Source organism: Lepisosteus platostomus, chromosome 1 (genome assembly GCF_059453375.1).
Source record: "Lepisosteus platostomus isolate fLepPlt1 chromosome 1, fLepPlt1.hap1, whole genome shotgun sequence".
In the NCBI taxonomy this organism is placed as follows: Eukaryota; Metazoa; Chordata; class Actinopteri; order Semionotiformes; family Lepisosteidae; genus Lepisosteus; species Lepisosteus platostomus.
The window spans coordinates 39,295,338-39,311,766 of record NC_142611.1 but is presented as its reverse complement, the minus strand read 5'-3'; the positions used below and the strand labels follow the sequence as shown (position 1 = coordinate 39,311,766).

At 37.1% G+C, this 16,429-nt stretch overlaps 1 protein-coding gene across 4 annotated transcripts in view; it reads left to right on the top strand.

Annotated features, from left to right (window-relative positions):
• The first annotated feature begins 3,037 nt into the window (after positions 1-3,037).
• cc2d2a (coiled-coil and C2 domain containing 2A) overlaps positions 3,038-16,429 on the top strand; it is a 44,386-nt gene continuing 30,994 nt past the window's right edge. For 2 of the 4 annotated variants that reach the window (XM_088628306.1, XM_088628289.1), the window contains exons 1-14: positions 3,038-3,164; positions 3,660-3,772; positions 4,522-4,603; positions 5,263-5,319; positions 5,930-6,010; positions 6,477-6,552; positions 6,734-6,784; positions 7,130-7,221; positions 7,551-7,652; positions 8,059-8,160; positions 9,196-9,402; positions 10,572-10,731; positions 13,825-13,961; positions 15,095-15,226. In XM_088628306.1, coding sequence (XP_088484432.1) covers positions 3,759-3,772; positions 4,522-4,603; positions 5,263-5,319; positions 5,930-6,010; positions 6,477-6,552; positions 6,734-6,784; positions 7,130-7,221; positions 7,551-7,652; positions 8,059-8,160; positions 9,196-9,402; positions 10,572-10,731; positions 13,825-13,961; positions 15,095-15,226 — 1,293 coding nt within the window. In that variant the 5' untranslated portion in view covers positions 3,038-3,164; positions 3,660-3,758. The remainder of the gene's footprint in view (positions 3,165-3,659; positions 3,773-4,521; positions 4,604-5,262; positions 5,320-5,929; positions 6,011-6,476; positions 6,553-6,733; positions 6,785-7,129; positions 7,222-7,550; positions 7,653-8,058; positions 8,161-9,195; positions 9,403-10,571; positions 10,732-13,824; positions 13,962-15,094; positions 15,227-16,429) is intronic. The other 2 variants (XM_088628297.1, XM_088628313.1) reach the window with 2 other exon arrangements.

The following is a 16,429-nucleotide window of genomic DNA, read 5'->3' as shown; positions in this document are numbered from 1 at the left end:
AAAAATAAATCTCGTCACATGTTCTGTTTGTATTAATTAGGGCTGATACTCATGCAGTCAAACTTAAGTAGATTTCTCTTCTATGAGATCAGAGGAAACCAATGCATATGGCAAAAACCCATATACGATCAGAAAGAACAAGCAGACACCATACACACAGGTCCCCCAAGTTGGAAAGGAATCAGTTTTGAGGGAGTAGTGCTAACCACCAAGCTCACAGCGGTGTCCAAAACACCATATCCATACCAAGTTTGGAAATACTTTACCAAATATTTTTTACCCAGCAGTTTGCAATACTAGAAGTGTATGAACAAGAGAACTATATGGTGGCCATTCTGATTCCTACATTCTTATGTAGGAAGCCTGTTTCTCTATATTTATTAATTGTATAGAATCTACAATGATAGCTTTCATGTTTGAAGTTAATTGTTCTGTCTTTCAAAGGATCAACTTGCATTATGAAATGTGATTCACCAAACAAGAGATGACATGTTGTACTGTAAGTATATAGGGTATTACTACAACCTTTGAGGGACAATTCTGAAGTGCAGTATGCATATAATGGAAACTGCCAAGTGTCGAGAGAATTGGTGGGGCAGTTCCTAAGACAGTGACAGACTGCATTTTTTAATAAAATGGCATTCGTTTTGTCATTTAACTTTCTGCAAGAACCACACATTGCCATATGTTAACTATTGTCATTAGAGTTGTCCTTAGCATGTTTAGAACAACATGGTCAAGCAATTTTTGCCCAGGAACGACATTGAGTAAGAGGCCACATGGCAAGTAGCAGTTGATGGCCCAATGGGGGTGGGATAATTATGTCAATACTTGTGAGGTGAAAATCACAAGAAGCTTTAACTATTTGTGACATATTTAAATCATGGTAGATGAAGTAATAACAGTGTGACAGATGTTAATGGTATGATCATTATTTGATGAAGAGAAAATGTTTGTGAACCCCGAAGTTGTCCATTATTCTCTTATATTTTGAAGATTAAATGAAATTAGATCCTGAAAGTTCTTTGTGACAACCACTGGCACACACATCACTCTCCCCAAGAAGGATGTCACCTTTGTGTTTTGCATTTTAACGCATAATCATTTAATCTTTCAACTTTTGGACTGCCTCTGTGATCCTAGCTTTTACTTGATGTTTTGCTGTCGCACAGTCTTCCTCCTCCTTCCAGGTTTCTCTTCACTTGGTTCTACTCAACATCACTAGATCTTCCCATTTGGAACTAACTCTTCATCCTTTGTCTTCATTTGACACTAAGCACTATGCATGACTAAAATAGTCATTTGATCTTCTCATTGATTATCCAATCTCACCAGGCACATGACTAAATCCGTTTCCCAATTCTTAATCTTCACTAATTCACTAACAATCAGGCACTAGAATATTCAATTAGACTGAATCCCTGCGGCTCAATCTCAGTCTTAACTAAAATCACTTCAACAACCAGGCACTAGAGTATTCAGATTAAATGTTGACTGAATACAATGTTGACTAAATTCACTTTCACTCAATTCTTTGTGCAACACTTTCACCCCAACCCTTCACTCAATCTTCACCAAGTACCTGATCTTTACTTATAACCAATTACTCTTCTCATCACTACCTAAAGCTGTCCCTGGCCAAACAGACAAACCTCCATGTAGCCCACACTTGCAGCCTTGACGCAGCAGCAGTCTGCTTATGACTCTCTCTCTCTTCTCATAGACCACCAGTCTGTCAATTTATGAAAACCCAGGGAGTCCTCGGTACTCAACCTGTGCTAGCTAGACTACTCTCTCTCAGGAACAGGGAGATGGCATATTTCTACCTTGCCAAGCAATGCCCTACTCCAGGTGCCAAAGACTCCAGTCAGTTCTAATTAAGCAGGCTAGCTCTGTTCCCTAGCAACCGACTTCAATCCCATTGTGCCTGACAAACAAGCTATTATGCCTTAATATTGCAGTACCTTTGGTGCCAATAGAGCAAGAAACATATCTTCCTCATCTTCAGGCTTTTTGGGATAGCATTACACTGCCTCCTTCACATTCATTAATCTTTTGTGTAGTCAATCCTCTTCCTAATTACTATGCAGCACCCATCTGTCCTGCACCTACAACAGCCCAACCTATATTTTCTCAAGCATCCCTTGTTCACTGAGAACTGCAGGTCTGTAAGCCAGCTCAATTCATTACTTATGAGACCCCATAATTTCTCACTTCTCACTTGATTGAAACCTAGACACAGACTGAAATCCTTTTCCTCCTAGCTGCTCTTACAAGTCTACACTGTGCCCATCCTATCAGTTGCTTCACCTCATATGAAATCCCAGGTGTGCCTTGTTTTTAAAGTTTTGTTTACATCACCAGGTGACTTCCCCTCAAAGCCACCTCTCACTACCTTAGAATTATTATATAAAATATTAAAATAACCTAATTGCATGTATAATACAAAAATATAACATATATTTGGATTATTTAACAAAATCCATCCCTTTTCTAAATGCTTCATCCAATTCAGGTTTATGGGAGTGCCAGATGGGAAAAAGTGTACATAAAGAACATATTTCAATGGGTTAAAAATAATAAAATAGCTTGATCAGTCACTTAATTTGGATAAATTCAAAAAAGGAAAGTGGATCGATCATCTTCTCTTTTGAATGTTATATTTTAAAATAAGGAAATGTTATGGGTGGCATAGTGACGCAGTGCTGGATTCCTGGGTTTAATTCCAGACCTGCGAGTGTCACCGAGGATATTTCGGTTAAACCCCCCTCCTCCACAAAAAAACTCGACCCTAAATTGAAAGATCGGATAGAAATGGGGTGAATGGAGAAATAGTCCTAAAACACGTAACAAAAATGAAAAAGAAAGGTTGCTGTGAGATACGTTTAAATCTTGTTTTGGACTCCTTTTGAAATCTAATCGGTTTAATGAATATAGACCCTTCCGAGCCACCATAGTTAATGACCGTTCAAGCCCGCCCTCTGCCCTGATTGACAAGCAAGTTGCTGAATGAGGTGGGTGCAGAGGAGCACTGGGGTTGTTTTTACATCAAGGTATCAAGTTTAGTTGGAAAGTAGTTTCCGTCGTTACTAAGCAGCAAAACTGAACTAGTGTTACAGCCTGCGGCAGTTGATAAGGTGTATACAGCGAAAGAAAATATACTGGTATATGTCTGAATATCGAACAATGAAAGATATGCCAGATGTGACTTTGCATTGCTTTTATTTGAAATGTTACACTCACTGTTTCACAAACGGTATCATGCTTGTTTTATGAGATGTGCATAGATAAATTGCATTTAAACAATGCAAGGCACAGTATATTAGTTTACTTTTTTTATTTGTATAAATAACTTTGCTTATACTGTAGTCTGTTCAATGTGTAATTGTGTACGTACTGTATCTGCGGCTAAAGTAAATTATTTTTTAACTACAACAGCGCATTGGTGTGCTGTTGTCTGTTTATAGCACTTCTATATACTGTAAGTAGTACACCTACCAATTAGATAGTAATTATGATGCAACAGGTTTGCCCGAGGTTGTATTTTTCTTTTGGATAGCTCTAGGGCATAAGAAACAAATCCTACCTTTTATTACAGGACAAAGATTTTGAGTAACCATTAATTAGTTGCTTAAATGACTTCAGTGTTTTTTTTACAGAAATCTGAGACGGGACCCAACAATAGAAAGGAGAATTTTGAAGTGTCGACTTTTAATTGGCATCCTTTCTTGTGATGTCAAACTGCTGTGCATAAGGACATGGCTTCTTCAAGGTAGGTGGAATTATTGGTTGATGAGGCAGTCAACATTTTTTAAATAACTGGGCCATATAATTATAAGAACATAAAAAAGCTTGAAAGAGAATGGAAGCCATTTAGTCCATAGACCTGACTTTGTTTCTAGTATCTAATTGAGCTAAATGTGTCATCCAGCTGATTCTTGAAAGAAGAAAGAGTATTAGCGTATTCCAGACATCCACAATCCTTTGTGTAAAAAGTACCTCCCCCATTCTAAGTTTTAAAACCATTTCCCTTTAGTTTCTTTTCATGTCATCTAGTTCAAGTTTCACTGGCCGTATTGATAGATTTGTCTCTGCGTTTCAGGATGTTAAATGAATAAGTTAACCCTGTGGACTTCTTCAAATTCAGTGTAACTCGTGAAAATCCACTCAATCATTAGGAGAACATGCAAACTCATTAACGTTAAGGACAAAGATATCCAAAAGCATCAAACAGTTATATATTAAAGGGGGTTTACTTTTACAGCAGAGCACATCCTTAAGGTGTTAAAATCAGTTATAAGATACGAAAGCTTGTAAAGACTACCTACAGTATTAGGGTACAATATTACATAGGTGGATGCTACACATCGGTGGTGGAGGGGAGTCCCCATTACCTTCAAAGTGCTTTGAGTGGTGTGTCCCGATTATATAAAAGCACTATATAAGTGTAAGGAATCATTATTGTTTGCAGCTAGTGTTTTATTTTGATATCACTGAATTGGTATTCCAATTCTCTTTCAGTGATCTACGTGAGAAAATTAGAAAGAAGCGGAAGGCACTTCAAGAATCTTTGACAAGAGTTAAAGATGACATTGATAAACAGGTAAAATGATGATTGACTGAAGTACTGTAACTGATAATTATATGAAAATATACAGGGGGGGTAGCCGTTCAATTTGAAAAAAAGGCAGAATGGTAACTGGACTTACATGGCTCATTCTAGGCATGTTTACTGACTGATGCACTGATTTCAAACTTCCCCAAGAGGTCTCTGTATTTATTCCTGGAGTCAGATGCTTTCTGACATTAAACAGTTTTGCTGTTAATTTCCCATAGCCTATGAATCACATAAAGGAACAATAATGTTCATTATGGCACTTATGAATTTTTTTCACTTAGCAGTTACTGTGAAAGATCATATTTTCCCTGTTACTGCTGTGGGCATTGAATAAGCCCCTCAACTCCACCCATCATTTCCAAAAATTAGCATTTGTTCTACAAATGCTAGATGTATCTTCTTATCTTATTAAGAAAATAAATCTTACTGTAAATTTATATTAATCCAGTCTTTTTGGTGAAAAGTAAAACGAAAATGTGTTCAGGACTGGCTCAGTAGAATGATAGCAGGTCAGATAACTTATCAAGGCAGCTCTGTGCAAGACTCAACAGGCCCTGGAAATGAGGTTTGTAGCCCAAGGCGGGAGGAACCTACTCCTCAGAGCTCCTTTTCACCATTAAATGCTGTGTTGTTTTGCTTGCCAGGCTTTGGTCACCACAGAAATGGAAATCAGTAAGGAAACTGAACAGGCTACTGTAGAGGTTGGTGTCTGTTCAGCCTTTCAGTTTGGTATGCTGTCTCTATAGATTTCATAAGGCACATGGATTGTACCTGTCCTTTAAACTATCTTATACTTTTTTTGCTTGTCTCTTCCGGATAAAATAACAACGCTAAACAGCACTACGGTATCTTAGTATTAACTGAATTCATTTGACTTTCCTGTAGCTTTTTTAGTCTAATAGGTAATTCCAAAGTAAAAAAAAAGCATTAATATGAATGATCCCCTTATTTCTTCAATGCAAGTGTGAGCTTGTTCTCTATGGTTTTACCTGAGCAAGTACAGGATTACCTATTGTTCATGGCAATTAATCATCAGTTTTGATTTTAGGGAAAACTGTAAAATAGTGTAAAGAAATCCACAAGTCTGTCAAAACTTCTGATGGACATCTGAAAGCTATTCGTATGAACTGTCTTAAATAAATATAACAAGTTGATTGATGATTTCCCCAGGATTTAATGTGTGCACTGCATGATACCAACCTTAAATAATTTGTCTTTTTGACAAAATTCTCTGTGGTTTGGGCTTTATTTTCAGGAAGATTGAAACTTATCAACATTCTTTTTAAAGATTCTTCCTATATTCTAACTCAGGAAATCGTTGACAATGAGGAAACACAAGTGGAAAATTTAAAAAGAACTTTGAAGGCGCAGAGACAGAGGAGAAAAAAGCCAGTAAGTGTTTTTCATTAAATAGATCACACACTGTATATAATTTCAAATGTGTGATACAGATGTGTTCAGTAAAGAAAATACTTTTATTCTAGTTTCCATGTAAGTTATTGTAGATATTCAAGTATTTACTGACTTTCCTTTCTTTAAGAAATTTTTATTACATTTTTTTAAAATGGCACAAATCTATTCACACTTTTTTGCAATTTGAAGCTCTCTTTTTTTTCTAAACGGGATTTTTCATTTCCTGGTGTCACTCTGAATTCAGCATTTGCACCTCTAATTTCTTAAAACAGCTTCGAGTGTACTTGAGCATTACATTTAATGTTTACAATCATTATAATACAAAGGGATTTTGAAACACTATTTTTGAATGCTTTTTGTCATACTCCCTTGAAGATTATATTCAACCCACACCCTATTTAGTGATAGTAAATCTAAAAAGTAAGTCTTCTGACTTTTTTCTTAGTTGCAGGAGGATACAGCTGACATCATCTCTGAGGAGCCAGTGAGAGACCCAAGTGTTGTGGTTCGTGGTCAGAGAAGTAAGTGTTTACTTAAGGTTTTCACATCAGATTTGGAGGGGGGGGGTTGTTTTGTATAGTGTTTTCATCATATTTATTTCAGCTTCCCATCAAACAGAATAACATTGTCTTCAGTGCAGCACTTTGGTTTCTCCATCCTTCCATCTTTCCTTTCATTTTCTAACTGCTTCTTCCAATACAGGGTTGCAGGGGAGTGGGAGCCTATCACAGCAAGCAACAGACGCAAGGCATGGTAGTATTTTTCTATACTTCAGAAGACTATGAATGGAGTATAAATGGCGTTAACATTGAGAAGTCTTAATTCTCTTGCAGAATTTTTAATAGATGAGAGACCTGTATAACATTTTATAAATAAAATGAACTCTTAATTTAAAACATTTTAATCTTATAACTCCTTGTAAAGTACAGCAAAACACTTACTAATAACCAATAAGTTTCTTATGAGACAAAATGTTATATATACAGTATCATTTTTAAAAGATGTAGTACCTCAAACATTTTTGAAAGTTATAAAATATAACATTGAGCCATTACAAGTCTGAATTCTTACAAGGTTTTTTATTTACATTTTTCTAAGATCTGTCTCCCCATCCTGTGTCTACACCAAGTACCAGCTACGCAGAATTCTCAATGAGAGAACGCATGAGAGAGAAACTGAAAGCTGCCAGGGTAATAAAACCATTACTGATTACTCACCCTCTAAAGGAAACATTTTGAGAAGAAAAAATAATGTGAAGTGTAAAAAATATATTTTTAACTGTCTTTGCTTAATGTGTCAGAAGTCACTGAAAAGACACTAGTGGTTTACAGACACTGAATTTATGATATTGTGATTATCTGTCTGGAATATTTATACAGAAGAAACTTACATCAGCTACAATGTAAAACAGTTTTTCTTTCCATAATAAATTGCTGTGTGCAAAAACAGAAAGGAAGAAAAAATATTAATCTTTATTTTTAGAAAAATAAAATTCTGTATTGGTTATGTTTTTCATTAGTCCAAAGCAGAAAGCATTCTGCAGCAGGAAGACACTTTTGAGCCTACAGGTCGCCTGAGGAGCCTGAGAGACAGAGAGACAGTCACTAGATTTGACAAACAGGTGAATTATTGTGATACAAGTTATGAGTAATGATCAAATCTGGTCTAACCTTAACCATATGGAATCCTATTAAATTTTCTCTCCAAATGAAAATGAAATGAAATGCAGAATATACGATCCTTCTATATATGATCTTCCTCAGTAAAATAAGTACAGTAGATATGTTTTTTGTGCTAAGTTGAAAGTTGACAGGTTCTACACTTCTGTTTTTTTCTTATTCAAATAAGCTATTACAGTCCTGTTTCTTTCCCTAGGAATATAAAAATACAATTGGGGCCTGATGAATTCTACTGTTACACAGGCATGCTTTATATAAATGAAAGCAGAGGCATTTCATTATGCAGTAAACATCTTTGTTTGTGCTCTTGTTTTTTTTATTTGAAATCTGGAAATTGCTAATATACAGTTAGATGACCAAGAATTCAAGATAAACGGAGCTGATGCATCTCCTGGTGGTTCAAAAGTAAAGTTTCGAGATGTTGTGAAAAGAGTCAAGCAGAGGTCTCAGGTAACAGTATTCTTTCAGTTTGTTTTTCTTTTAGTTTTGTTTTAACATCTCTTTACAATTCAGCTGTTCCTTTCGATGCAATTCCCGAAATGAGTATGTACTGTATATACTGTATGTGTTATTCATGTTCTTATATTATTTCCCAGATATAGTATGTTACTGTAATGGTTTTGAAACGACATACCCAATATAAAGATTTAAAAGCAAAAAACCTGCCAGTGACAGTTTAAGGTTTAATAATAGTATAGGTATTTTAAGAGGATGTTTTTTCATTCTTTGCAGAGTAGAAAAATCCTCCTATAAGAACTACATGAAAACCCAGTTCATTTGGTTTTGCTAATAGTCTTACATTTCTGTTAGTGATCCCAAAGCATTTGTTAATTTATATATATATATTATTCTTATTAATGTCAACTACAGAATGCATCTAAAAAAGGAAGCCAACATGTTTTTTCTCAAACTTTTTTATTAAGTACCTTGGCTTGATTGTAGAAAGTTGCTTTTTTAATTTTAGTGCTGTCAGGTGATAAGTAATTATAACATTGCAATATAAAATAATTTAAGAGGAGGAGAGAATAATCCAAAAATGTCAAATAAAGTCGCTTGAAAATACCAAATTCTACAATACACTGCATTTACAGTGCATCTACTATCTGGTATCACAACAAATACTGTAACTTTTATGTGCACAGTAACATACTGTAGATGAAAAAAGTGGCCTTATGAGTTTTTTTTTAATATGGTTTTATGTTATGCAAGAAAATCCATTTCCCTCCATCCTGAACCACAGTTACACATGACAAAAAGCTCCATTCATTTTGTGTCCCCCCGGGTTCACTATGCTTATGTATGCTTCACATGCTTATGTTTGCAAACTTCCGCAAACTGCACTTTTATACCGGGTGGTTACTGTAGTCTGCCAATTTTATCAGGAATTAAATTCAAGTCTGCAGAACTAACCAAAAATAATGCCCAAGCATAAACAGCATTCTCTTTCCATCATGTCATCTTCATTTTCCTGTCTCTCCTGCGCAGGTGGAGACTGGTTTCCCTACAGCAGAGGAAGCCTATGACTTTTTCACCGTCACCTTTGATCCTGAACCCCAGGAAGCCCAAGAGAAGGGTGAAAAGAGGAGACAAGCCGTGGATGAAAGAGGTGGGGAAGAACAGGTGGAGGAGGAGGAGGAAGACGAGACTGGGCTGAGCAGGGACCTGCAGGGGGAAGAGGAGGCTGAAGAGAAGGTGATGAAGATGCATTGTGTAGCTGCTTGAGCTGACTTTCTCTGTTTTATAAAACTGAAAAGCATTACAAAGAGCATATAAACAAGTCAAGTTTTCCACGCTATATACTATAATATAGTTTTCAGAGGATTCATTAGATTTTATCAAAGGTGTGTATATACAAACTATTCATTCCTGCAGACTTTGACGATAAAAATGATAAATCAGCTGCTTAAAAGTTGGTTTTGTTGATGTTAAAATGAATTGTATTGCATTTATGTGTTTTCATAAGTGGTTTAGGGCTCTTGCCACACAGGGCCTAAGGATACAGACACTGGTGGGAAGTAAAGAGTGGGTAATGAGCTAGTGACATGTGAAAATGGGAAAAAACATTTGAGACCCGCTCGATCTGTACCAGTTCTAACAACAGACCTCACTGAAAAATAATAAAACAGAAATATTACTTGCTGCTTAATCTGATATTCCAAGCCAGAATACCTTATAGTGTTTACCTGAATTTTAATTTCCAGGCAATGTTGTCAATTTTTCTATGAGGTGTTCCAAAATATATTCAGTGGAAGACTAGAAATATCAATTTATCAGTATTCAGGATATCTGTACAATAATACAGTTTACAGTTATAAACTCATTTGATTGTGACACAAGTGTCCTTTCATTCCTGTCTTATTAGTTATGCATGAACTGCTAAGTAGTGATTTATTGGTAATAAGCTACTTGGAACACAGAAGTGACAGAGTGAAGGAGTGTGGGCAGCAGGTGTTTAATGAAAATGCCATCAGATGAAGGTGCCGTAAGCCAACAGACTTTTCATTGTAAAACCTTACTGTAAAAAAAACGTTCTCATTGATTACTAACAAATTCAATAACAAAAGATGAAGGAGCAATACATTGAAATTAAAGTGAGCAATATCCTTATAGATGCAATAGAAAGTTTAACAAGTTTTAAGAGGGGCTTCTTTGGGGTACGTCACCAGTATGTGTAACAGCTGAGTGAAACAGACTCACGAAACAGGTACAAACCTTGGCCTGACACAGAAAATTGTCTTTAACTTTCATGCGTGTGTAATTAGATCATGGTGAGCTGCCAGTCACAAAGTAGATGATTTAACCATGGTAGTAGTAGTCCTTTATTATTAACTGCTTACACCAACACTCCTTCTTTTCTGCAGGAAGAAGATGCACCCCTTGTAAGAGAACAGGAAGAAGACCTATTCATAATTGATCAAACAGCACTAGATTTCCTGGAAGTGAAGGCTGCACAGTATGAGAGCTACAACAGCCGCCTTCAGAAGGAGAGTAAGCTGCTTTTCACACCAAGCCTTCTTTCAGGTATTTCAGACACTATTTTGTTGATCTTCATTGGTTGTTGGAATCTACTTATGATTAAATAATTTACAGTAAAATGTTTGCTATCCAGCCTTTTACTAACCACTATAAATGACAAAATCGTCTTTAACAATCTGAGAAAATTTCTAGTTCAATCCAGCTAGAGTCTGTCACTTTCAGGAGAGTGCACTATGTTACTGTAAACATCTGCCATACAGCAGACAAAGTGTATCATCTTTGCCTAGATTTATTATTATTGATTACAGGCACTCTCCAACCTACGTGTAAGGGTTAAGTTCTATACAACTTTGTTTGCTAAACTTTATAGATAGATACTTTATTGATCCCGTGAGGGAAATTGCAGTGCAACACCAGCTTAACACAGTCAACACAGCACAGTGTAATGAAATGCTACAATAATACAATACATACAAAACAATGCATACAATACAATCAGTACAGTCTTTGAGAAGTGCACTAAGAAGAGTTACTCACAGTCCAGAATATACAAAGAACAAACACAAAAAGTTGTATTGCACAATATAAATATAAACATAAATGCAGCAAAGAGTTTACTGTTTAGTCCAAAAACAGTGTTGCCCCTGCCCAGACACAAAGTGGATGCGTTGTACAGTCTTATGGCAGAAGGCAAGAATGACCTCCTGTAGTGCTCCCTGTCACACCGTGGTTGGATCAGCCTATTGGTGAACTTGCTCTTCATTTTCACAAGCATGTCATAGAGGGGATGGGAGATGTCGTCCATGATGGCCTCTAGTTTGGACACCATTCTCCTCCCAGCCACTACCTCCAGGGGGGTCCAGGTCAGACCCAATGACAGATGAGCTTGTTCAGCCTGTTAGCATTCCCTACTCTAATCCCAGGGCCCAAGCATACCACCGCGTAAAAAATGGTGCTCGCCACAACCAACTGATAGAACATATGTACTGTAGCATCCTACTACATGCATTAAAGGACCTGAGCCTCCTCAAGAAGTAAAGTTGGCTCTGTCCCTTCTTGTAGATGGCCTCGTTGATGTGCACTCCCAGGTACTTGTATGAGTCCTCACCACTCCCATGGATGTAGACATGAGTAGGTTGGACCCTTTACCTCCTGAAATCTATCACCAGCTCCTTCGTCTTTTCCACATTCAATTGCAGGTAGTTCTCCCCACAACACTCCACAAAGCTGCTGACCAGTCCTCTATACTCTTCCTCCTGCCCACCCTTGATACATCCCACAATTGCAGAGTCATCTGAGAACTTCTGCAGGTGGCACGACTTTGAATTGAATTTGAAGTCCAAAGTAATAATTGCTCACACTTATATAGCGCTTTTCTGGACACTCCACTCAAAGTGCTTTACAGGTAATGGGGACTCCCCTCCACCACCACCAATGTGCAGCATCCACCTGGATGATGCGACAGCAGCCATAGTGCACCAGTACGCTCACCACACATCAGCTATCAGTGGGGAGGAGAGCAGAGTAATGAGGCCAATTCATAAATGGGGATTATTAGGAGGCCATAATTGGTAAAGGCCAATGGGAAATTTGGCCAGGACACCGGAGTTACACCCCTACTCTTTTCGAGAAACGCCCTGGGATTTTTAATGACCATAGAGAGTCAGGACCTTGGTTTTACGTCTCATCTGAAGGACGGCACTATACTGGGGCATTAGGACCCACAAGGACTGCAGGGTGAGCACCCCCTGCTGGGCCCACTAACACCTCTTCCAGCAGCAACCTTAGATTTTCCCAGGAGGTCTCCCATCCAGGTACTGACCAGGCTCATATCTGCTTAGTTGCAGTGGGTTGCCAGTTGTGAGTTGCAGAGTGATATGGCTGCTGGCTACAGAGGGTGAAGAGGAACGGAGAAAGAACTGTCCCCTGAGGAGCCCCTGTGTTACCCACTACCTGTTCAGACACACAGTTCTGAAGTCTCACAGATAGTCTGCCTGTCAGATAGTGATCCATGAGATCATGGAGGCACCGGCTTGCATCTTCTCCTGCTTCCTCCCTAGCAGTAAGGGCTGGATAGTATTGAAGGCAATGGAGAAATAGAAAAAATGTAATCCTCACAGTGTTGCCAGTGTGAGTAGGCCCTTTGCAGCATGTAGATGATTGCATCTTCCGCACCAACACTGGGCTGGTAGGCGAACTGTAGGGTGTCCAGTGATAAACTGGCCAGGGATCTCAGGTGGGACAAGACCAGCCTCTCCAGTGTCTTCATGACGTGAGAAGTCAGCGCAACTGGTCTGTAGTCATTGAGGACGGAGGGGCGCCCTTTCTTTGGAACCGGGACCAGGCATGATGTCTTCCAGAGCACAGGGACTCTCTCCAAGCACAGGCTCAGGTTGAACAGTTGCTGGAGCACTCTGCTCAGCTGATCAGCACAAGCCCACAAAACTCTGGGACAGACATTATCTGGTCCTGTGGCCTTACTTATGCAAGTTGGAACTCACTTCTATATGGAACATTCAATAATGATAATGATTAAGTAGTATTCCTGTACTGTAAAAACACCAAATTACATTGCACAAGTATTATAACACACTATACAGTACTTTAAAGATAAAACTGTAATGTATGCAAAGAGCATTGCAAAAATTATGTAACGCAGAACTACAGATGCAGCAGAATTTTTTTCAGGCTATACATAGAAGATACACAATGAGGAAGCACACAGCTTTTATGTGAAGTCAAAGTTATGCTTGTTGTCTGGCTTACCTGTTGAAGTTGTGGAATTTAAATAAAGAATTCTATGTGTATTTAGATATTTATATAATATATAAATATATATTAATTTAGGTCGAAGTACAATAACATTGTTTATTTTTATCTCATTGAGTGTGTAATTCTATCTTTTATTTTAAATATTCAAAACATTTCAATTTAGTGCAGGGTTAAATTCGTGTAAACATATTCTAAGTCATCATTCATAAATTTGTTTGATGTTTCTGGAATTTGAATTTGACCATTTGTCGAAAAACATTTTTTTTTAATATTACTGAAGTGGCAAATATATAGTAATAAGGTGGCCAAGAGTGGGGATTCAATTATCTGACAACTGGTAATTGATCATTTGAATATCTTCATCAGTGCCAGCCTCCACCAAGATGTCTGAGAACATGAAGCCTCGCTATCTGGAGGACGAAGGGCTGTATGTGGGAGAGAGACCTCAGGTTTCCGTGACCAACGAGAACATCCTGGAGAACAGAATATTGCAGCAAGAGGAGGTATCTTTGTTTTGTTTTTTCATTTGCCACTTACTGCCTAGGGTTAAAGGAATATTACAACACTAAGATTCACATTCACATAAGACAACATTTTGACATATGTATTGTGATATATTAAAACTATAATTAAATTAGAAATGGAGACGAGAATTGCACATAGCTGACTGTGCAGAGCTAACTCTTATACATTTCTTTACCTCTGCTTCTCTGAGCTGTGCCACATACTGTTTCATCATGCTTAATTACTAATGTTATTGGGCAGTGCGGTGGTTCTGTGGCTAAGGATCTGCGCCTGTGGCTGGAAGGTTGCCGGTTCGTATCCTGCGGTTGGCAGAGGAATCCTACTCCATTGGGCCCCTGAGCAAGGCCCTTAACCCCAACTGCTCCAGGGGCGACATATAAATGTCTGACCCTGTGCTCTGACCCCAAGGTTCTCTCCCTGTCTGTGTGTCTCATGGAGAGCAAGTTGGGGTATGCGAAAAGACAAATTGTATTTGGCCAATAAAGTGAACTTATCTATCTTATCCTTTGCTAAAACAATCTGGCATTTTCTTCTTGCTACTGTCTGAAATTAATCTTCGTGCAATGTTTCTGAAACATGTTTTCAGTGTTTATTTTTTATCATATGGCATCTCAAAAATGTGACTTTACCATGCTCACAGAATGCTACTAATGAAGAAATCTGAACTGTTTAACTTGTGTAATGACTAAGGGTGTAACTGTTTGGATGAAATTTCCTCAAGTCACTGAATCATAAGAATTTGTTTTTGTTTCCTTCTTAATACCTGAGCTCACCAATCTATATGGATAGAAACTGCTTTTTAGTGTTAGTATTTTTATAACACTATTAGGCAGAACTCAAATAAATTCATTTTCTTAAATTTTATTAGGTCTCGTTTTGAATCTCCCTCGATTATATTTTGTGTTATAAGTGTTAAAAAACAGTACTGAGCTTTAGGACTGAGAATAAACCAAAAGTGCACAAAGAAATCCAAAATCCGGGCTTTGTTGGGTATGAAACGGTGAACGTGTTGAGAAAGTTCCGTCATAAGACTTACAAAGTTTTTTTTTATCCAGTGATTTATTTTTAGATTCAAGGTTTTAATTTTACCCTGCTTTATCTATCCTTTCAGGGTAAAAAGTGGTTTGGAGATGATGGGAGAATAATAGCTTTGCCAAACCCCATCAAGGAATCCTCCACAAGGCCTCCAGTATTTTCTCTAGAAGAAGATCTAGATCCAGCTCTTGAAACACTGTACAGGAAGGTATGGCTTTTTAATATATTTGCTATGGGGATCCTCCAGTTGCAACAACCTTTACTGTCTGCGATTTCACTGTGGCCTTTTCTGATTTTGAAGTAGCAGAGGAGGTTGACTTGGAATTTCTCTGAGAACTTTTTATTGTTTACTAGCATGGCTACTTAAGGGAATGTTATGGTTGCGGTAGATCATTTGACCAATCAATAGCCTTTAATCATTGAAATCATTAAAAAGTGATTGAGTATTTAAAAAAAATACTATGCAAAAAAAATGGTTTGCAAAAAATGGAACTGCAGTTCATATATAGTGTACGGTATGTAGACCTAAAATAAGAAATACATGAAACCTGGCCTTATAATTAAATATCTTCATAAGAGAAAAAACATTCACAAAATGTATTCCATTACATTACCATGACATAAAACCAAATGTATTTTGATGGTAAGTAGTAGGCTAGATTAAAAACATTAACTGGCTGAAATTTTGTTTTTTGCTCTAGAGCTAAATTGGTTCTTTATGTTCTGACAGTGAATCTGGAAGAACTAAATTCTACAAAGAAACAATTAGAGTTTGGTTAATATTGGGCTTGCTGCTATATCTAGATATAACAGGTTATAATATTTCTGTGTGAAGTTATAACAGTTATAATATTTTAGGTAATCGGACATACTCTGTGAATTTTACTTAAACTGAATTCTAGTTTACAGCTGTGTGTGAATTTGTTCCTTCTGTGTTTGAAATGGGTACATCAATTATAACTTGCGTACTCTTTTTATTGGTGAAATGTATTTTCATAGTAGAGTCTTTTAATCTTCAGTATATTTCTTTTTTATAAGACATTCTTTTTGTAACCAACAGAGCTTGATTTTGCTGCATACACATGTGCAGAAATAAAACAAGGGACTGATGTTAATTTAAATTTATTTTGTTTACTTTCAAGATTGAAAGGTTTCATTTTAAACAAAGTTTGATGAGCATCTTGGAGAAACATAGCCAAACGTTTCTGCCATTTTTTTAAAAAGTTAGACAACGCTGTTGCTTTAATTTTGATCACATTCTGAAATGTCAAAATAAAGAGACTTAAGAAGGCTAAACCTAATTATATATTTTTTAATTTTTCCAGCAAAGAATGATTGTTTTGCATTTAAATGGCATAATTTGTCTGTTAAAATCTGTTTTTCAGTCCTCAGGCATTTATTTTGCTGTAAT